At 35.1% G+C, this 23,895-nt stretch overlaps 1 protein-coding gene and 1 long non-coding RNA gene across 19 annotated transcripts in view; one reads left to right on the forward strand and one right to left on the reverse strand.

The window, feature by feature from the left end:
* PCLO (piccolo presynaptic cytomatrix protein) overlaps positions 1-23,895 on the forward strand; it is a 324,030-nt gene that overhangs the window by 269,607 nt on the left and 30,528 nt on the right. For all 7 annotated transcript variants that reach the window (XM_042053700.1, XM_042053693.1, XM_042053676.1 and 4 more), the window contains 2 exons: positions 8,677-8,818; positions 12,116-12,183. In XM_042053700.1, the coding sequence (XP_041909634.1) occupies positions 8,677-8,818; positions 12,116-12,183 (210 nt within the window). The remainder of the gene's footprint in view (positions 1-8,676; positions 8,819-12,115; positions 12,184-23,895) is intronic.
* Positions 1-23,895, reverse strand: part of LOC121676787 — a 43,444-nt gene that overhangs the window by 5,238 nt on the left and 14,311 nt on the right. For 5 of the 12 annotated variants that reach the window (XR_006020603.1, XR_006020595.1, XR_006020598.1 and 2 more), the window contains 4 exons: positions 23,668-23,704; positions 20,552-20,641; positions 19,390-19,465; positions 7,442-13,585 (listed from right to left, as the gene is read on the reverse strand). This is a non-coding gene — a long non-coding RNA (uncharacterized LOC121676787). Of the gene's footprint in view, positions 1-7,441; positions 13,586-19,389; positions 19,466-20,551; positions 20,642-23,667; positions 23,771-23,895 lie in introns of all 12 variants that reach the window. The other 7 variants (XR_006020615.1, XR_006020614.1, XR_006020618.1 and 4 more) reach the window with 7 other exon arrangements.

The raw sequence follows: 23,895 nt of genomic DNA on the forward strand, positions 1-23,895 counted from the left end.
GTCAGTTGAGAAGTAACAAGGAAATCATAAACAAAACCAGCACCTATAGTATAAATAGCATATTTTGTGAATGCAAAGGTCTTTCATCAGGTTTTTATTGAACTGAACTCTTTCTGTATTCCTTTCAAAGAGTAAAAAATGTATTTTAATCAATCTGCTTTAAAATTAAGGTGAAGATGCAACAAAAAACCATTGGTTTTTGTTCAGAACCTTTGTAAAATCCAACATTCAGCTACAGCAGTTAATTAAAAATAAACCCTGAAGTGTAATTTTGTCATCGCCCGTGAGAGATAAGAGTGTGATCTGCAGAGAAACCAATTGCATACTACACATTCCCATCACATCCCTCAGAAAGGAACAATAACATTTCAGAGCCAACTCTTTGAAGCCAGAAGTTGCGAGGGATCCAAGTCAGAGGAAGAGAGCAGTGCTTAGGCTTGAGTTAATTTGATTTAGGTTTTGTGCAATATATGAATCATTACACATTCACATAAAATTAAACACATTCCTTTCAACATAAATCTGTGTATTAGAGTTTATCCACCAGATGAGTCAGTTTTAGACACAGTGTGAATCAGTCCACCACCTTTTCAGTCAGTAATTTATCCTACAGAAGGATCTTCTCATTATATGGAATTTTGTTGGTAGGTCACTTATGTTTAAAATATAATAAATTATTTTAGAGTTCTTCAGATACTTGAAAAGTTGGAGATGTTCCAATGATTATCGCCAGTTCTCTGGATATGTGAATATAAAAGAGTAGGTGTATTTGCAATATAATTTTTACTGATTTTCTACAAAAAGTCTCTTCAAACCTAGTTTATACTTTTAAAGGAACAAACAACATGCTTTAGTTTTAATACCTTCCAATAAAGTGAATAAGAAAGACAAGGAATGGAAAAAGACTTCAGCATCTGTGTTAAGCAGAAAGGTGCACCACCTCTGCCTCGCTAGAATAGAAATTGTAGCTTTCAGGGAAATAAGTTCAGAGCAAAAAAATAAAAGATACTGTTCATCATGTAGTCATGGTTTATCTACATAACTGCTCATTTTTAAGTGATATAGTTTTATAGGGACCTATGCTCTCTACGTGGATGTAGCTTAATGTATAATATTTGATGGGCTTGTCCCTATTTACAGAGAAAAACATGCCAGTTTTTCCCTGAAAAGGACAATGATTGTACAATGAAAAATCAATTCCTTTACTACATTAGAATATCCAAAACAACAACATTATTTTGTGACCTAATAAGAAAAATTCTAAAAATTTATTTTGATTCTTCCTAGGATCTTTGAAGAACAGTAAATTAATATTTAAGTAATAAATAGCTCACTAAGTGAATTTAAGTCTCAACATCATTGTAGCCCTCTACATTTTTTATTCTTTCCAACAGACACACATAAAAGAGAAGCTACATGTCAATATGCTATTGCTTGTGTATCATGTTGATGGCTGCCATATGCAACTCCTCTTCTATTTGGCTCACATTAAACCAAACAAACAAACAAGCAACCTGCCAAGATAAAAACACTGCTATACTCCTGACCTGAATTAGTTAGCATAGATCATATTAAAGATCTAGAGAAATTGTCATGTGTTTCAGTTAAAGATCCAAACATACCTGTTAATTTAACGTAATTCCAACATAATAATTCTACAGCAATTTCTGTCTATTTTTCAATAATGGATAGGTTTTTTCAAGCTCAAACCTCTAGCAATTTAAAATCACATTTCCTTAAAACCTCCTCTAACACATATACGTTGTATTATTTATTTTTGTCCCTGAAAATGGCAGGGGAAGGGGGGGCAGGGGGAGGAGGAGGGGGGAAACTGCAGCACCACAGGATCTCACAGAGAACATTTCGTCTTTTATGTTACACATCTTCCATCATGACACAACAGCTTTTCTGGGATATCCTAAGATGAAACTATGTTCCAAACAGTTGTACATCAAGTGATTTAGTACTGATCAGGGGAGATCTACTCTCAGAGCTGATACTGTTATCTAGAATACCTACAATAGCAAGACTGTACATCAGCGTTTTCAGAATTGACCTCAATTAAGCTTATCAATTTAAATGTCTTAAAGAATGCCTGTTTAAATAACTTTAGTTTAAAAGGCAGCACACCTGCTTATAACTGCCTTGAACCTACAACTTTGACAAAAAATCACTTAAGAGTCAGCATAACACGTTAAAACTACACAGAAATGTGATGTGATGCATGCCTCAAGACATTATCATCACTGTAGAACCCGTGACACAGGTCTGAGCCAGCACTGTGTAATTTCTAGCCACTTAGCTGCAAGAAATTAAAATTGACATGAGTTTTCCTTATCACTAAGTTCTATTTGCTGGCTTTAGCAACAATGGAGTGAAAGGAAATTGATTCCTAGGTTTTATAAATCTTCTGAATTGGATGTGACTGTGGTTTCAAACACCTGCTTATTTGCTATCACTCTTGGTCTATATCCATTTTCACACATTTAATAGCCGATGCCATGTTTTAATTTCCTACATTATTTTAGGATATTCCCTTCACACTTAAATAATTTACAGCCCAAAGCTGCTTAATGACTCATGTCACTAGTTTCTTAATTTCCAAGTTAAATGGGCTTTCATGTTGCTACAAATAACCCATTTCCAAGGATCATTATCAAAACAAGAACAGTTCGTCCCCACTCTCTGCAGATAGCAGTAATCTGAGGCTGTCTTTTCAGCCTTGTTTCAATCTAATAGCTGGCCCATTTTGCTTTGGCTATTCTTGCTATTTACTCTTCCACCATTTTAAGCTGACATATAATTTCAGGAAATTGCTCAGATTCTTCATTTGATAACTCTTATTTCAAAAGTCTTATTTCAAAATTCTGTAGGGTAGACTAACCCTACAGAGTGCATGGAAAATTATTTCATCAGAATTGCTTTGAGGGTTAAAGAAATACTTCAGAATAGTTTAAGAAGTGTGGGTTTTTTCTGTTACTCAGATCAAACAGTAAATTTCTCTGTAAAGGGTTGTGTTGAAATTTCACAAAATATCCCTGCTCAGTGTGTGGTCAAATCTGTGTCTAATATACAGATGTGGCTGAAATGGGTGAGACCATGGCTTAAAGTCCTGTTCAGTATGAGGCAGCCTTAGGAAAATAAACTATCTGAGCTGACCTGAGGTAGATGTGTTTGATCACCAGTTGTTTCTGCATCCCCATTCTGTTGCCAGTTCACAAAGGATGCAACAAGCGGTCCCAACAACAGTTTTACCCTGCAGAGCCCTACAGAGCAAGCTGGAGCAGCCCTTGCTTTTAGTGCTAGGAAACACTTCATAAAAACCAGGGAAACTGGCATTTGGGGCAGTTTGAGGTTAGAGCACTTGAAACACTAGAGAGTGTTTCAAGTGAAAGGCTACTGAGAGTGAAGGGTAGCCAAGCTTCTGCCAAAAGACACTGTGTATGAGATGCCCAGTCTGTTGGTCATCAGAAAATTACCCACAGCAGATTGGTGTTTTCACCTTCTCCCATGGGCTTGCATCTCTTTTAGAAAATTCAGCATGATGCTTTCAGCCTTTTTTGTCACCCAGATTTTCTCAGAAGACTGACACTTCTAAAGAACAATTTTTTTCAAGTAATTAGAGGCCAATTCTGGAAACGTAATCCTGAGTCCATACTTGAAGGTGTTTTTCCCTCCTCCTGTTTAGTTCACAAACAGAACCATCATTCCCAATGTGTTTTGACAGTGTATTTCTGCTTCTAGATGGAAACTGGAAAAGGGGAACATCTACAATATATTCACCAGGAGAAAGTGCTTGTTGAGTCTGTTCTTTTCTCCATATGAACCATAGAACTGCATAGTCCACTTTTTCAAATTTATGTCTTAAAAAAAAGTCCATTCACTGTAAAAGAATGGCTGGAGTGGCTGAGAATCCTGGATTGTTTCCATTTTGCTGCTGACTGATTTAGCAGTTCCTGGTTGTAGGTCTTGTGTGAATGATATATCTTCCTTATATTAGGTTTTAAAAAAGCTTCTCTGTTGTCTGTTGAAAACAGACTTTTCCAAAAGATAAAGTGAAATCATATGCCTTCCATGCTTTCCTCTCTTATTGATTTTAATATGATATTTTCTTCATATTAAGATGTGACTTACATGTTTTCCTTGGTTCTAAAAGTTTATTTTCTAACTGGGTCCATAAGCCAAAGCATAAGAAAGAGCACATTTTTGCCATACTAACAATAGTTTTAAAAAATAGATATAAAAAGATGGCCCTAAAAAGTGGGTGCTAACCTTCATTTTCTTGAAACAACAATTTTCCAAGAAGGCATAAGGGAATACATGTTCAAACATCATCCTGTTGAATTTTTTTCTTTTTCCTGTAAACAGTACAGAGTACAAATGGCATCTATCTAACCATTATAATTTTTTCTTGGGAAACCCTGGTCCCACACCAGGTATAACATTATCATCCACTTTCTTGGAATCTGAAATAATTACTGTAAGCAGTTGAGAACTTTTCCAACCCATTTATATATTATTTACTAGAATGGTTGAACAGAAATGTTTGCTCATGCCAGAGCCTGTAAAACAGGCAGTTTAACAGAATCACTCAGAGGCAGCATTAACACCACATTTCAAACTACTAAATGTGACATATGTACCCATTAACACCCATTCCAAGTAGAGAACATTTCATCTCATCAAGGGAACTACCAGCTAAAATAGGATTAACAGATGAAAATGAAATCAAACCACAACAATAGCTTTGTGTAATAGGAAAATCTGTGCCCTATTTCAGAGAAAGCAGCTCATATTAGAATTTTAAATTTTCACTTCCTATTTCTATTCTTCATAGTTTGATGGCTGGGCAGCCCAGACATCATTGATACTGCAGTCCTTAAAAAGTGCCAAGCACCTGATAAATTGTGCAAAGAGTTTACAGAAAAAGGGCTGGAGGGGGTGAAGGGATATTTGCTTTCTCCCAGAGACAGGCCAAATGAAGGTGGGTAATGACCTTCAGCTGAGCTTTGTCTTGTCCATCTGCTGAGGCCTGAGGAGCCTTTTCTCTAAAAATGTAAGGCTTTAAGAATCATACATAATTGATAGCAAGACCTTGCCTACAAGTATTTTAAAAGTTTTCTAAGCTTTCTAGGAGTTTCTAAAAGTTGCTTAATGGGTTGGTTGGGTTCTTTTTTTTCTTTTTTGGGGGGGGTGGGGAATGGGAGGGTGGGTTGCTTAAGATCCAGGAAATAATTTAATAATTTGAGAAAACAAAGGGCAAGGAAGCAATGAAACATAGCTCTTCCATACTCTGGATACGGAAAATTACAATGATGGAAATTGCCTTCACCTGAGTTCCTATTCAGATACACATTGTAGATTTCAGTAAAGCAAGACTACACCTGTGTAATACCAGATGAGAATATCCAATCTTTGGACCCAAGTGAGTCCATACAAAACTGTTCCAATTCTACAGACCAAAGCACCTCCTGCCAGAACTTTGATGTCAAAACCTGGGGACTAAAGCATTTTCTAGCATAGGGACCTGTAAGCAGAAGCTCTGTAACTCAGAATTAACCCGCCCTAATACCATAATTAGAAGTAAAATTAAAACAAAATATAATGAAATAGTTTCTTGTCCTTATGTGAATATGAACCCAACTGACCAAGCAAGGTGGAAATTGTTCTGACACTTTCAGGACTTCACAGACCATATGCAGACTGGTAAGACTAGAGGAGCATCACAGTGAACTCTGACTTTCTTGTTAAAGTTTCTAAGACAATGTTTGCATGTATTCCAAGAAAAAGGGCAAGACTGCAAGAGACTGTGCAGACCAGTTGCTTGAACATACGAGCATGGAAAAAGTTCTATCTTTCCACATAGAGTAGAAATATAGCCACAGTTATACTAACTCTCAGGGAAAATATCGTCTGGCAGCAAACATTGCCACATCACCAGAACTTCCAAGTTTCCTACATAACCAGCAGAAACTTAGAGGTCTGGATGTATCTGTAAAAATACAGACATGTAGAAAATGTGGGTGTCTCACAAGTTATGAGATGATCTCTGTATCCAGATTCTGAATTTGTCACGAAACCAGCTGTAAATCTATTTGTGGATTTCATTTCGTGTCACAAACTGACACTGTGGTTCATTACTTTCATAGAGCAGACAGGAAAAAAAATAATAACATTAAACTTTAGAATTTTCAAAATCCAGTCGTGAATCTAAACTTGGATCCATTGTAACAATTCACCAAGTGATCTTATGGAAAAAAACATCAATATGGAAAATGATGTGAATTAGTGAAAACAGTAGAAAAACTAAAAATACAGCATACTGAATGTGTAATCAGGATACAGCTGTTTCAAAAGAAACAGCTATGGGTTGATTATAAATAGATGAATCCATTTCCAAAAGCTTAACTCAAATTTTCTGGATTGAACTAAATTCTAGGTTCTTACTGGTTTTAGAAATCCACCAGTAAAGATACAAGAAATTACTTCAGACACTATCTTTTACAGCAAAGTCAATAAAAACAAAGCCCAGATATGAAAGATCCGTTCAGGCCACATATGTTATGGTGGAGATATATGCTACACTAAGCAATATCCTGCCTAAGGGAAGGACTGAAGATGTTTTTCTATGCTGGCACAATACTGTGTTGGCTTCTGTGGGTTTTGCAGATCCGTTGATCTCCCATTTGTACTCACCTGTGAGGCATTTTTCACACCATGGCAAAAAAAAGAAAAAAAAAGCCAACAAAACAACCCAACCTAAAGGAACCCTCAGAATTCCAAACAGAAAACACTGGGAGACATACAGGTCATGTAAACATGATGAGAACTGAGGCTATGAATTAGTTTGGGACAGACATGAGAGACACAATTCAGGCTGTTGAATACAGGTCAACTGGCAATAATACCCTATAATGGAGAGATAGACCTCTCATCTCTGAAATCTCACTCTTGCCCAGCGTTTCTCAGCAGCATTTTGCTGACATGTCAGCACAGGCATAGGAATTCACTCACAGTACCACCAGCTGAAAGGGATAGAACCACCACTGCACACAGACACCCCAGATGGCTGTCTCTGGAAAAACATGGGTGTCTTTCCTCCAGGTGAGATACTGAGAGTATCTGCTAATAACATTATGACTTTAAAATTTATTTACATCCAAGAAGGCAGCCTATGATTGTTGTATAAAATAATGGTATAGAGTTAAAGAATAATTTGATCTGAAAACAACGTAGACTGACAGATTACACTTCTGGCTGTGGGCAATAGTGGAACAAAGGAGACTAATAGAGTTGTAAAGATTAAAAAATTATGTGACAGTTTGGTTTACCAGTGAAGAATCACTGTGGAGAGTAAGAGGTCTGTCTTAACTCAAAATTTGCCCAAGGACTGATGATACAAGAATTGCTTTGTTCATTGCTTCTAGTTCAAATTACTCACCTGCTTTTTCATTACGTTTGAGGAGTTACACTCAGCTTCCTGGTCCCATGTCAGGCAGCATGCAACAGTCTTCACTAAAAATATTATTCAGTTAGTCATGCATAAAAAATATTGATTGCCACTTTAAAGTAAGACACTGTTGGGGCTCTGGCTCTTATTAAATTTCCAGTTAGATACTTGACTAATTTATTTTTTAAGGAAGAATCGCTTTTAACTGCCTACGTAGAAGTTTCACTGTTCAGCAAAATAACATAAAACCTCATTAAGTCTTCACAAAAAAATAACTTTGCAAAACAATATTTTCTAGCTTCAGTGTATACGCTCAGTAGGTTGAAGTAGATGGAACATGACAACAGCAGATGTATTCAAGGACATTTAGCAAGAAAATCCCCAAATCTGTATTAATATCCCCAGACAATTGTGTTATTCAATATGAGAATAGTTACTCTATTGTTCCTGTATTAATTGCTATGTGTAATTTCACCGTGTCCTTTTTCGTTTATATTTCTCAACTTGCTAAATGCCAAATACTGGATGATTTGTTCATGTAGTGCAGTAATGTCCAAAACACAAAATAAGGCAACCTGAAGTGAAACTAACGTATGCTCTACTAACACCAAATGGTCTTAAATTAGATTAAGGCATCTCCCATCAAAATATGTTCATTAAAATTCTATGCATGTAGTAAGAGAGATCCAGCTGGGTGGGAGCAGTTGAGAAATATAATGCATAGCTGTGTTATGTCTGAAGAGGGGTGGGGATCTATTCTCTGTGACTATAGATTGTGTGCTTACACATCTGTGCAAACTCCTCAAAATCACCAAATGCAAAGAACATTTCACAAGGAATGTGAGGAAGGCCCACTGGGGCTTTCATTTTTACAAGATTATCATATGAAATGTTTCAGATGAATAACTGGTTTTCTGTCACGTTAATCAGAAAAGCAGTGTTAATCATTCTATCCCTTTTTTTTTTTTTTTTCTTCAGGCTGTTAATTTGAACTATTAACATGACTGTAGAAAACAATATGGTGGTGTACTATTTGGTTTAGAACACCTTATTCTATATGAAAAAAAATCTCATCTGCAAAAGATGATAAAGCAGTATTTGAATGTAAAATATAAAAGTGAAAGTGTTTGCAGCATGTGATTTTGATAAATTACATTTTTTCTTAATGTCAGTGGTACAGATATGTTACAAGTGTTTTAGTAACCCACTGTTCCTGCTCTGTACAGCAAGGTCTACTAATCACCGACCTGCAGAAAGTTCTGTCTCCACTGGCTCATCAGCCAGTAGTTTTGGCAGTGGATACAGCATGGATAGCGAAGGCAGCAGCAGTGCCACAGGAGAGAATAATCTGTTTCCCATCCCGAGAATGTAAGGCTTTTCCTTTAATATACTGTATCCTCCATCCACAATTTATAGCACTTTCACTTGTCAGTCATTTTCTGTAGTGTCCTCTGCAGACTTGAGTTATGCAGTAGAAGAGCAGCTAAGTGGGGAGAATTCCCTAGAGTTCATCCTTTTATTCTGCTTTGTTGAACATTGAATTGTTAATAACCAACCAAACCTCTGTCTCAACCTCATGAATTTCTTCCTGTCACACAAGAGATGTGCTAGTCTCAGCCTTTGATGAAAGTGTGTAGAGATGGACTTGACTTATGTTTTAAAAGTACAACTATTGTAGGATTGAGAAAGTTTAGTTTAAGTTTGCAGATTTTCCTCCTTCTATGAAGAGGTGTTACCAGTGCGAGTGGAATTCATACTCTGGATGTAGCCCAACTTCTCCCAAGTTTTAGGAGTTTCAGTAGAATTTCTCAGTTCTTGTCTGGAAAAAGCTTTTTGGTACAGAGTCCCTGTAGGAATTATCCATCTACTATCAGTGTAATGATCCTTTAAAATTATTTAACTTTCAAAATCTCTTACCCAGTTAAGTACTCCACAGAGAAAAGTTTTGCCAGGATTTTTTCCCCTCAACTCTGTCAGCATGCACTGTCACTTAGCAATTGCATTTATATTCCCTGATAGGAGGAAGTGACTTCTGATCAGGTTAATGATTCTGGCCAAAAAAAAAAAATTATAGATTGATTGTTCTCAAAATATTATTTGGTGGTTATTGTTCATTCATTGTCTGCAAGAGTCGTTCAATATTTTTCTCTGGAACAAAAGTTTTTTGCTTTTCCCTTGAAGTGGTGAAGTATTAGTCACAAAAGATTTAATCTTTCTAGAAAAACTTGAAGTAAAAATTCTCTAGAACTGTGATATTTCTGAGTATTTATCATTTTCAAAAATAAAGCCAAATGGTATCTGTCTACAGCTTGTTAGTAACTAAAGGGAAAATAGAGATAAATCTAAGACTTCAACCTCACCATCAGACTCTAGGAGGATTACGTGAGCTCAGGCTATAGGGTGCCAATTGTTTGATTTTCATTGGACTTTTCACTCATGTTTTTCTAGGCTAAAAGGGGGGAAAAAATTATGATCTTTAATAGTCTCTGACAACCTCAAAAGAAAAAGAAAAATACTGGGCTGTCATTCCTAGTGAGAAAAGTAAAGATGCCTAAAATCTTTGTGCAGAGAAACACAAGATGGAGCTCTCAACAGAAATTTTCACCTCAAATATGCCAAATTTGAGTCTAAATAACATAATTTTCTATGTATTGACTGGCACTGTGACAGTATCTACAGTTACTTGCTATTTGGCTGACAGACTCATTGGTCTCTTAAGCCTGAAATCAGCCCCACTTCCACTGAAAAGCAGAAGGAAGTATCCACAGCTTCAGATTTTCACTTGTAGCAATTTGTTTTCATTAATCATATTTAATTAAATAAAATATATCCAGGTCTCTTATTTTTTTATGGCTACACTATTTTTTTTTTTTATTATGGCATTTTAAAGTAAATCATTTATATGCTGATGTTAGACAGAGTCTTTAAAATTACACAGGAAATTTATACAGACAGGACCTGCTTCATTTTTCATGTTAGTCTCCAGGGTTTTACATAGTAATATAATGAAAATGAATAACAAAACAACTGTTTACAATCAGATCATTCATGGAGATGATGTTTAAAATAGATAACTGTTTCCATTTTGAATTCTGTATAAAAAGTCTTAATTATCTGAATATACGTATGATTGAAATATTACTCAAGATTTGCTTTCACACTGGCTTGATAATGACGTCAGGGACTCTGACCTTGTACTGTAATTCAGCACATCTATAAGACAACAGCTCATCACAATTTGGGTGTGAAGTATCAAGTAGGCTAAATATTTTTAGGTATCTTGGCATTTAAAAACCTTTTTGGTTATAAGCTCCCTGTTTAGACTAAGTTTCTGGTCTATGAATAGAAATTGTTGGTTATGCTGAATTTTAAACTCTTTATTTTAATCCAAGTGTTTTTAATCACAGGAACAATTAGTCTTGAAGCAAAATAAAATAATTAAATAGTGACACCGTGGGAATTGTTTGATGAGGTAACTAATTAGAATACTTGCCAGTATTAAATAGCTATAACTATCAAGGGAAAATAATAATTATATACAGTTACACACATCTGAATATATCTCGTAAAGTCTTTCTATTCTGGATTTTTTTAAAATACTCTTATTATCCAGTTGTAATATCCCTGAAAGCTACTCATGTTCTTATCTCTGATAGAGACCAGATTCTCTATGCTTTTGTCCTGTGTAACCCTTTATAGCAGTACAATGTCTGTAAAATTAAATTTATTTTGAATGCAAAGGTGAAAAGCAATTGAATGATGTATAAGGAATACAACCCTTGGGACAAATAATTCTTGCTTCATATTTGTCATGATTTATGAAGCATTACCTACAGAAGAAGAAAATAATAGCTTTCAGTTAAAACTGAATAAAAAATCACTTTAAAAACTGTGATTTTATACTAATTTTTTAGTTCCCTATGAATTTAAACAACTTCAGACATGAAGCTGGCTCACAAATAGCAAAGAACAGTCATGACCCTTTAAGCCCCAAGGAATCACATGCAACTGAAGATAACGCCTTATAGTCTCAATCACAGCATTCAGAGTCCTAAGGGAAAAAGAAAACTAGAAGCACAAATGTTTGAGAATGACTGTAATCATGTCTTAGAGCTTGCAACAAATATGTTTAAGAATAGCTTATATTTTACCTAACTTTCATTGCCTAAAAATAGACATCAAGATTCTGATGCAGGTTCTTTCTACATAAAATGCAGGAAAATAGGGAAATCCAGAGCATGGTTTATTTCACTCACTTTAAGATTAATATAAGTCTTCAGAATTGTTTCTTATGCTAAATCAAAACTGTAAAGTAAAGCAATCATTTAAGAACAACCACAAATATGTCTTACCTTTGAAGTAATGGTGTTGTAGACCAAATATCAATTTTTGTGACTGGTTATTTTATATTTGACTGTTGACTGTAAGAAGATAAAATGAGAAGATATGTAGCCCCAGACTGTTGTGGGGCAGGGAGCAGACAGAACCTGATGGACCCAATCTGTAAGAATGTACAGGCTTAGCAAGATGTGATTGCAGCTGCCTTCAAAAGACAAAAAGATAATATTCTTAAAAGAACCAAGCCTCGTTGGCTTAAGAGTATCATTGTTTTAGCTCCCATCTCTATATGCTTTTATTGATGACAACCACCATATCTTTTAACAGAGGGAAGATGAGCCAGAATGGACAAGAACCAGTAAAGCAGTCGGGAGTGGGAGTAACCGATTCAGAAGGTAAAAAGAAATACAAACAGCTCTACAGTGGTACCCCATGTTTGTAGGAAGGATATGCCTACTTCATTTGCTATGAAAAATTAGTCTATGCTTTCCTTGTATTGTAGAATAAAATCCTGACCTTAATTTTCTCTGGGGCCCTTTACACAGAACACCAATGTAATGAGTCTTCAGTTCAAATGAGAATGGTGTCTTACCTGTTTATTTAAAGTAATTAAATAGTTAGATAACAATGAATAATATATAATAGTATCTGTCTTCTGGTGTTCATTGCTTTTCAAATAAAAAATATAAAGTATGGAGCTGACTCAATACTATTGGATTCAAAGGAAATATCTAATGCCTACCAGGCTTTATTTTTATAACATTTTAGAATATTTACTTCATAAAGCAATTATTAATGTTAGTGTTTACATAAAACATTAATTTTAAATAAAAATATTAGCTGAGCAGGCTTGGCTGCTGCACTTAATGCAGATGCACGATAATGAAGCCTTTATTGGATTGGGAAATCCTGAGAGATTATTTTTGGTCTTAATGTGGTGCTGACAAAGAAGGAGATATTGTAATATTGGAGCTGGAAAGTGCCTGAGAATGACTTTCAAAATTTCGTAGGGAATGTGGTTATCTTTTTTGTGTGTAATGATGGATTTCATTACATGAAAATGAAGAGTGTTTTGTACTGAAGGACACATTATAAAAATTCCATTTCCCTTTACATATAAGGTATGTTCTTTCAAGTGAATGTTTATGTTGACCTCAAATATAAAACTTAATTATCATGAACTTCATTTTATTAAAATAAGACCTTTATCATTTAGATTGATTTTAATGCAGCTTTGAGATATTTGTTAATTTATACATTGAAATTTATACATATAATTGATAAATTGATCTTAAATAAGTTTAAAAAAATCAACATTTTTCAGGTTTCTAGAATCTCTATACATGGGGAAATAATTTCTGTTTCCATATTTGAGGTAAAAGCAGTCTGACATTCCACAGAGTTGAAGAAATCAAATTAGAATTTACAGGTAGATCTGTAAAGCTCTCTTTTCCAAAGCAAGAATCCTTACCTGTGTATATGCATTTTACTAAATATTTCCATATATAGTATTCATCATACAAAAATACTTGATAATCTGCTTTATCAAATATAAAATATTTTGATAATCTGCTTATCAATCTTCAATTTCTCAACATTATATTTAAGCATTTGAAAAAAATATCTGGTTTTTTAAAAGAGAAATGGTGGGATGAAAATAAGAAGTTGGGAATTTTAATTTTTTTTTGGTCCTGATGAGTTTTATCCAGAATTATAATTCTAAAAAAATACCTTTTCATAATTTTGTTCATCATAAGTTGCCCCTTAGGTTCTGTCTTGGATCTTAAATTTCAGAGCCTAAAAATACAAAATATTTTCATTTCTTATTTGCATTATTAAATAACCCCAAAACCCAAACAAACCTAAACAAAAAAAACCAAACAATACCCAAAACACTTTTTGAAACATTCTGAAAGATGTGTATACAACATTTGGTCACTGAAATTACCTTTCCAAAATAATGTTTCTTCTTGTCTTCAAATCTTGCAAATAACTCAAGAGCTGCAATTCCCTAATTTTCACTTATGATGCAATTCACCTCTGCTACCTTGAGAACTCTAAGTGTTACAACTCCTAGTCTGATAAAATGAGTGGTTCTTGTTGAGTTTTTTTTTTGCCATTGAGAAAAGCTGGTGCAGCCAGCCTGGATTTTAGTGTCTGATTTGTAGCTGACTTAGAGGGGAAAGGTCAAAGGATAAATTAAACTAAAAGCTGGAAAACAATTCAAAAGCATTTCAGTTTCAGCATGTAAATATATTTTGGGGAAGTAGTTCAGAATTTAGAGGAACTCAAGATTAACTGAGAATTACTTCAGTATTACAGATTTATTGCGGTATTGTCTTTATAGATGAATAAAAATGAATGAAAATCTTAAAACCATGTCTTTTCTGTAGTTCGCTTATCTGTGTTGTGGACCAGATATGCTCTGCAATTAAGTGGAAGTAAATATTCCTTCCCATTTTTCATTAAATGTAGAGAGCTCCCATAGCTGCCATTTGTATTCTTATTTGCAAATAATAACTTACTGTTACATTTAAAACCTTTTAATACTGGTACTCTTTTTTTACATTTTCAAATATTCTTGGGGCATAACTTCTGTAAAAAGTACCCAGTGGGTTAGTCTCTTTAAAATGGTGCAGAATCAATTTAGTTGCTTGAACATGCAGATCTGCTGCTACGTGAAATGTTTTAGTCACCCAAGTCATTCACGCAGGCCTGACAAATATGGCAGGGGATTTAGAGGATCTTTAAGACCAGTAGCTGACCAAAGCAAGGTAGGATCTCAAATGTCAATGAAAACTGGTTTCTAGGCGTCTGAACCAAAACTGTAGCAAGAGGGTTTGAGTTCAGCTCACGAGAGTATGACATCAAAATTTAGGCATTTACATAAGAGGAATCATCAGGAAAAAAATGCTCCTTTTGTAATTGTTGGCCCACTTGTGTTAATGTTTTTTGGGAATAGTTTTTATGCTATTAACCTGTATTAGTACAACTACAAGTAAATCCTGGAAAACAGTACTATTTACTTTGCTGACAAAACCAAATGGTCAATATAAACAACTGTGATTATGGCTATGATAATCTTTGTTTCTCTGAATATATCATCTTGTCATATTCTGTATTTTTTTCCTACTCAATAATATAAAAAAAAAGTCAGAGTTTTGTTCTTGGACACCGTATTAGGTATTTTTATGATATGCATTGTTGCATGTTATCTTACTCTGGGCATTCTGCCCTGGGCGGATGAAATACTTCATCTTCTTAAGCTTCAGCAAATCTTATTATACATATTGTGGTCTTCATTTCATTAAGTTATGCAAGCCAATTTCTGTATTTGTTTCAGAAAGTGCAATATACCTTGTACAAAGATTTCTTATTACATGGTTGGAGTGTTATAGACATTACAAAAAGCCCAATTGCACCTATGTAAGGATTGAAACTAACAATTAAAAGCACGTGATTAATATCTTGATTCAATTGTAGATCATGATTGGTCTATCTGTCCTATGAAGTTGCTCAGCCAGTAGGTTCCAGATGGTATTTTCCACCTACCAACCATTCATCCATTTAAAAAATATATGGGAAAAATGATTTTCATACATTTTAAAAGTGTGACTTTACTGGGTAATCCCAAGAGGCCATTATTTCTAGTAGAAGAGAGATATATAGATACAAATAGCATACAAATTGTTGTTGAAATGTTGGATCGTCCCCTTTTGAAGACTCTATATGCATGCAAAATATCATTCTTCAATCATTATAAGCACTGAGGTTCATCTCAAGCAAAGACTCTTTTAGGAATTTTTCAGGGGGGTTTTGAGTGAATGAGTACTCACCGTGCTTCTGTCATCTTCTGTGGCTGGCCTTATTGTTGTGAGAATTTTCGGTCAGAAAATTCTAATCTTTCTATAGGAAGAGTGTAGTACCTCACCCACATCTTCCAAGGGAGTGGGGCTTTTTACCTTTTTTTTTTTTAAATGCCCTCCAGTCCATGAATATGTATGTCCTGAATACCAAAAACTTCTCTTCACTGTTCTGCCTTTGTGACCTTTCCAGTGGTCCTTTGAGCCTCATCCTTTGACCATAATAAAACCAAGTTCTCTATGTAAGAAACTGTCTCCCTCTACAGATGACTGAGCCTGAACAGAAATTTTCAGAGTGTTCTAGTAAAGCCCCAGTAGGTATATTTCCATAGGCCAACAGAAGGAATATATTTGTACTATTTCAAACTCTAACAGTGCACACGTACTTACTGAACTTTTACAAGATGATACAGTAGAGATATGCACTTATTTAGTATAACCTTTAGTGAAGTCTTTCAGGATTTCCTTTTTTTTTTTTCTTTTTTTCTCATCCTATTAGTTGCCTAAATTACAGATTAAAGAAAAAAAAACCCAAAAAGCAAACAGAATGACAACAAGCCCCAAACATGCTCTGTGATCATATTTTAACAGGCAAATTTTACAGTACTGGGGGGTTTATTTAACCTATTCAGTGTAATCTGAGATAAAAAACACCCTTTTTTTCTTAATTTTTGAGCTTTGTGGTTCATCATCCAAACTAAGAAATTCAGTTTTAAAAGTTTAATTTCTTATCTCCATATTTCAATAATTAAGGCAGTCTAATCTTTATTTTTGAGAAAAATATTCAAAATACCACAGAAACCTTAAAACATTCTAGGGAGTCATTCTAATAACATTTTGGAAAGTTGCATGACCTCTGTAAGAGAGTGACTGGGAATCATTTGACTTGTAAGTGTTCCTTTAAAGCTTTCTGAACAGTCCTGGTGAAATTTTCATCCGTCCTCTCTGCACAGAATAGACCCTGGAGCAAATTGTCCTGCAACTGTATCTCACTGTCTCTTGAAGAGGAGTACCCAGGAGCAGTAAGTGGATTAGCTCTCTTGAGTCAAATAAGTCATGAAACAGACAGAACAGGCACAGCTAAGTAATGCCACATTCTTCAAAGAAATTAAAACTCAAAAAAAGAATTCATTCTCCTTTTACTTGCTCTTTAACTAGGCTAGAGTAACACTCTTTAAACCACAGGACTCACTGTAGTATGATTGAGAACAGACTAAGGGCTTGCTGAATCTCACACCTTAAAAAATTAGCAATTTGATTTCTTTTAAATCCAAAGGTTGAAAAATCAGAAGTATAATATTAGTCCTTATGAGGATGTTCAGTGAAAAATGTCCTAATATTAGACCTTTGACCAGAAAGTTATAAGAGGAGGAAAAAGAAAGATGAAGAAATGTATTGACAGATAATTATGATACAGTTACTGAGATTTGAAAATACTTTTGCATATGCACAAATCTATACTTTGATGTCTGGGTTTTCCAGGCTGAAAATAGGAGGTTTACTGCAGATGAGAAACTTTTTTGCATTAGAACAATCAGAGAGACAGAACACCTCTCCTATGGAGAAAGACTAAGAGAGTTGGGGCTGTCCAGCCTGGAGCAAAGAAAACTCTGGGGAGACCTTGTTGTGGCCTTGCAATAGATAAAGGGGACTTATAAAAAAGACTAAAACTTTTTACCAGGGCCTACAGTGACAATGGTTTTAAACTGAGAGTAGATTTAGATTGAATATAAGAAAGAATGCTTTACAGTGAGGGTGATGAGGCACTGGATCAGCTTTCCCAGAGAAGTGACGGATGCCCTAACCCTGGTTTAAGGGTTCAAGGACAGGTTGGATGGGGGTTTGAGCAACCTGGTGTAGTGGAAGATGTCCCTGCCATGGGGTGGGCTTGGAAGTAGATGATCTTTAAAGATCCCTTCCAACCCAAACCATTCTATGACTCTTTGATATGAAAGAGTTGACTATGATTTTTGAAGGGTTCAACACACAAACTGCAACTATGCCTGCTCAGTGTGAGTGGTGTTCTGGGAACTGCTGCCCATTCAGGTGTTTGACACTTACAGAAATAAAAACATTTCCCTCCTTCAGCAGTGATTTCTTCTGTACCTTTGATTAGGAGCATCAGGCACCCACATTTCTCACACTTCATCCAGTGTTTTGAACAGATAAGTCAGTAACTCTGTGCCAGGAAAATTCCACTTCCTTTTTAGTTTCTTGCCTTTGGATTGTTTCAACTACTGAAGCAACATCAGAATGTCACATGTATAGTACTGGGTAGCAGGAATCTGAGAACTGTTATTTCCAAGATAAATTGAGAGTATCTTTACATAGCATACAACTGCTCATTCCTATATTTATGTCAGGAAGTGACTGAATAGACAGAGGAACTGTGCCTTTACATGCTGAAGGTTACAGCAAGAGTAATCTTCAATTTACCTACAAATCATAAACTAGCACGTATTTGTTTTTCTTAAATTTAGTTAAACTGAACTGGACTGAAAATTTTTATCTTCTGTAATATGATTCCTGACTCCTAGCAGTATAACTAACAGTATACCTAACAGTATATAGATCAGCAATAAATGACCAAGTCAGAAGCAGTCACTTTCACCACAGCAGAGAATAGTTCCATGTTTCTGGACCAAAGCTTGATCCAATTCTTTTTAAGGCCTTTTGAGACTGGTATCTCAAAACCACAGGAAGAATCACCTATTTAGGTCAAATACTATCTTTGACATTTTCTGCCTTCCCAATAACTCAAATAATTCAGGATTATTGCACATTTAATCCTAACATCTACTAAAATGTATGAGAACCTGGAAAAAGTCTGGACTTGCAAGTATTTTTCTTGAATCAACAAAGTCTTGTATTGACCAAGTATGAGACTGTTAACTTGATTGTAATGGATATTGATCCATGGATTGAAAGGGAAATACAAACAATCTGAAATGTTGCCAACAGTGACTTGAACAGTGGTTGAATTGCATTTTTTGATTTTGGGTTCATGTCATGTACATAGCAAAAGTAATTGCTGTACCTTCTCATTGTCTTTCCTCAAGAGCAATATAAACCTGTTAATCTCTTTTTTTAAATCCATTTTTAGTGGCTGTAATATCTGCTTTTATAGTCCTATTGCTCTTCTGATTTACATGTAGAAGAGGTCTTTTTGTGAAATAAAATATTACTCATTAAAATGTGATCCTTTCCCAGGAAGATATCTAATTGAAAGAAGAAGAATTGCCAAACTTCTCTACTATCTCTATAAATAAAAAGGCTAAAATTCAACCTGACTTTGTTTAAACTGTCTTTAATATAAAATCACAACCTTGATTTCTGTCATTGCCTTCTACCAAGGGTCTGACATCTACTACTTGACAGCATAATTTTAATCAATGCCAACAAAATTTAAAGCAGAAAATACCAGCAAGGGTAATTTCTCACATGAGCAGCTGCTACATTACAGAGGAAAAAAAGGACATAAGGAAATAAGAACACAAGTACTGAAAGCACTTGCAGATAGCCTGTCATATGTTGATTTTAAGAATTGAAAAGACCAGATATACTCTTCTGTCACAGAGGATCCCTAACAATAAATCAGGCCTTTGCACTGACAGTAGTCCTTATCCTCCCACTTTTTAAAAAAGAAGTCTATATTTTATACATGCTCCCTTAAGCTAGGAATAGCCTTGCTACTAATGCTTAGCTATCCTCAATTGGTCCCACATTCTAATTTCCCACCTGGCTTTCCAGTAATAATTGGAGCAATTAGTTCTGCCTTCCTGAGGTATTTGCCAATATAATCCAGCTGGTCTTCCTAAAAAGAAGCAAGAAGAATTTAAATAAAAATAAAGATTGCAGCCAGAGATAAAAAATAGAGGGATAAAAGGACAAGTTCTGTGTTCTTGTATCCACATCACAAACAACATTGATTTACAGTGTTACAAATCAGCCTATTCCTGAATTGTCACTATAAAGTGTCATCAAGAGAGAAGTAAATAATCCAGGGAGACTGTGATTAAGTAGTAGCTAGCCTACAGTTGCTGCAGTTCTGAGTTCTGTATGAACTTTGACTAAAAGGGTATTAGCTCTTAAATTATGTCTCAAGATAATTCTAAAAAAAACCTGATTTTTTTCCAGTTTTATTTCTAAACATTCTGCTTTTCCCATGGGATCTGTTGAAATTTTAAAAAAATTACTAAGATGACAAAACAAGGAAAAAGCTAAAAAGCATAAATATTTCTTCTGAAAACCAAAATATCACCCCTTTGAAGTGGTACTTCAGTAGTCACCTGGAAAGCTAATTTGTTTGCCTAATATTAATCACTTTTATTGGCCTAGCTCTTAAATATATTTCCATTAATGTAAAGTTTCTTGGAACTTTCAGAAAGTTTCTTCTAGTAACTTCGTGGAGTTGCAATGAGCTCAGGGTGTTTGGGCTGGGAATCAGCATGCTGATAACTCCATCAAAAATCTGACAAAGATACATGGTTTCATTTCAAGGGAAGAAAAAAAAAAAGGGAGAACTCTGTACCTTTTAATAAGATGTGGTTATGACGGAAATCTGATTTAATACTACCTGACACATTTAGTATAAATACCAGTTAATAATGAAGACTGTCAACACTGGAAAGGAAAAAGAGGGATCCCCTCACCAAAATGGAGTGAAGGTGAAGGTGTTGGAATGTGATTAACTGAACCTGACCCTTCTCTCGTGTAAGTCTGAAGAAGGGCTGCTTCACCTAGTGCATTATTTAAAACCACCTTGAAACAGAGTCATTTTTCATGATGAATGTTCATTTAGGATCAGTAAAAGTCAGGTTGAGGCATTGATATGATAGAACGTGAATTGCTAAGTCCTAAATTATTTCCCTTCTGTCAAGAAAAAGAAACCAGGACTTACCAAGTAGGGCTTTTAAATGTCAGCTTCCTGGAAAATTCAGGTGATCTCTTCCATTTAGCAGTACGATTAGGACCTGGAATTGTGTCCATACTCCAAGGAAAAAAAGTAAGTAAAATAGATGTGTTTTACAGTCAATAATGTTCAGTACTCAGATACATATAGGCTATTCTGTAGCAGGAATGGTGTTAAGGGGGCTTCAAGAGGTCATCCCAATGATTCAAGGCACAATACTTTTCCTAAAAGGCTTTTGTTAACTTGCACCAAAAAGTCCTTAGTGGTGATAGAGACTTTACAGCTTCATTACTCTGTTCTACTGCTTGATTATCCTTAACAGTAACATTAAGAATATGTTCTAGCTATGTTCTAGCCCAGTTGTTTACTGAAATTAATACTCAAGGACAGAAATAAGAATCCAAATCCAAGAGCTTTCATTCACAAATATAGCATATTTTATCAAGCACTTCCTGAAAATAGATTATTCTAAGCTTGCCTACAAATGATAACACAGTGGTTTCTACAGAAGAGTTCTGTATTAGAACTTCACTTTTGCTGTATTTATTTGAAATGTTAAAAAGAAACAAAACTCAAGATTGTCATAACCTGTGTCTATACTAAACAATCCTTTGTAGCTCCTTAATGTCTTAAGATTCTTAAATATTTTTTAGGACAATTTATAACTTACTTAGAAATTAAACTATTATGCTGGGGATTCAGAAAAGAATTTTTTTTATTTACTCTCACATGTTCTTGAACACAGCCCCTTTTTTTGGACTGATATTCAGACTGTTACTTTGGAATACTGATTAAATACAGATAAATCTAGAGCATTTCCAGGTGGGATCACATGGCAAGCTAAAATTAAACTTCAGCTGATCTTTATTTTAGCATGTGAGAGTCCTCAAAATTATTGGACTGTAAATTGTGTTCCAAGAGGGAAGGCTTTAAAAATCAGTTCATTAGAATGAATATAAATTTTTCCTATGATGCCAATGCCTAGATATGTCCAAGTCTTGTGGTAGAGAGTTTATTTTCATATCTATAACTATAAACTTGTGCTTTGTCCCCACTTTATTTTCAGATTATGTGCTTTCCGTAATGTTCATTATTACATCCTATGACAGTAGTCTTGCAGGCTTGCAGCTCTAATTAAATGTGTTACCCACTGCAGCAGTACGCGAATAATGGTTTGTCTGTTAAGGAAAAGCTTCAGTGTGTGTATTTCTCATAAAGAATTCCTAATAGTTTTTCCTGTAAAGGCATTTGTAATTACTTTAGGCTAATATACATTGGTCTTCCCTTTTGTGCATTATTTATTCTGACATTACTAGGCTGTGATTGGGAGGGAATCAAATGGAGAGAAGACTAGACAAATCTAGTTGCTCAAAGTAACGTACTGTGTGTGTAGATGTTGATGCAAAAGTTTGTTTATCCTTATCTGCAAAGGGATTCAGAGTCTTCAAACAGAAGTGTATTCTGCTGTTTTAAATACTCTATTTTTATACCTCAATCCAGTTGCTGTTCCAGAAAGTTATGGATATCCCACAGATTCTTGATCACATCTGCCATTCCAGATCAGATACTTCAATTTCACTAACAAATCGTAAATGAACCCAGATCCACATGTAAATAGGCATAAACCTGATTCTTCTTACAGCCAAGGCTGTATTCAAGCTTTCCTTCACTGTCAGCTACCTGGAGTGCCAGTCCTTTTCCACTATCTGTTAAGAGCCAAAAGGCTATAATGAAAATTTAAAGCATTTATTTTAGCTTCTTTACCTAATGTTTAAGTGGATGATATCAAATGAGATCAGTGCTTACGAAATGGTCCCGGGTTTATATGTGTGTTAATGCCATTCATTGCAGAAGTCTTTGTTTTCTGAAACACCCTTTGGTATGCTTTCTTTCTGTCATACCTTCTTTTTTAATATTTCTTTAGATTTTTTTTTTTTTTGTCTGCCACATTGGTTTTGCACTCTGACTGATTGAGATGGGATAACAGCATGACTGAATTTACATGCCTTGGAAAATGCACAAACGTTTTGGAGATCAGCTGGGTCAAACATCTGATACATTCACCTGCCTTCATGTTTCACACTGCTGTAGTACCTAGAAGTCCACATTCTTTTCAGAAGCCTGGTAACATAATGCCTACGATAATTAATCAGTTTGGGTGATTTGCTAGCCCCATACATATCTTGCATCAATGCCTGCTGAGTATGCTATAGATTCTTGCTGTTTCCTCCTGCTGCTCATCCAATAGCTATAGCATTATTCACCAGCCTCCTGATTGCCTTGGCTGTGCCTGGCTGAGTGTTTAGCTTTTTAGAAACACATTCATATTCATGGAACACTCTGTTATATTCCTGAAGGAATTGGATTCTCACTGATCTGAATGCAATTATTTGCCTTTTCTATAAGCTATGGCCTTCTGAGTAGTCTGATTGTCTGAAGAGTTCCTCCTTTCTTGGTAGGTAAAGGAGAGAAAAGGGAATCTTTCCATGCTGTCTCTGGACATGTGAGAGATTAACAAAAAAGACACCTTATCTCATTGTTTATATGTTGGTTTTAAGACTATTTTGGGTTTTTGTTTCTATTTTAAAGCAGTATGCAAGTCTCTGACTTTAGAGAGGCACGTTTTCCGCACTATTTTTATGTTTGAAAAAGTGGAGCCTACTCAATATCTACGCTGAGTATCTTCCTTCCTATTCAGCACATCTTTTTCAAACACATCTACAAAGCAAAGTTATCCAAATTCTTGCAAAATTGTAATACAGATTGTCATGATTCAGAAACTATCAGTGTAACAATAGGTTTTTAAAGCCTATGATAAATTTGTACATGAAAGCTGCCATTTCCAAAGAAAGGAATCTGAGCAGTCTTAGAAAAAGAATAAAAGAAAATTAACGTGAGATTTTTTTTCCTGTTGGTGAACATTCTGGGCACAAAAAGAGCTTTCACAGCAAAAGGTAAATAGAATTTGGGAAGCAGATCCTAGGAGATTCTCTTCAAGTCTCCTAGAAACCACACATTACCTAGGTGTTACACTGATTAAAGGAGCTACTCCAGATATACAAAATTATAGAAAGAAAATGATATATTGAAAACACTCAGCTTACCTTCAGAAAATGATGTTTGGGGATACTTGGAAAAATCCTGCAGCATGGGAAACAGATTTTTACAATTTTCAGCAGTGGAGACAATGCCAAAATATACTCTTTTCTAACAGAAACCAGAAAGGCAGAATGAGTGAGGCAAAGCCAGTTTTCCTAACATTTCTCATTCTCCAGACAAAAGTTATTGTACACTGCTTTCTTTCCCAGACTCTTGAAACTGTCTTGTTGAAT

The sequence above is a fragment of the Corvus kubaryi genome, unplaced genomic scaffold, assembly GCF_017639235.1.
Source record: "Corvus kubaryi isolate FWS band 111438036 unplaced genomic scaffold, C.kubaryi_AGA036_p1.0 135, whole genome shotgun sequence".
NCBI lineage: Eukaryota > Metazoa > Chordata > Aves > Passeriformes > Corvidae > Corvus > Corvus kubaryi.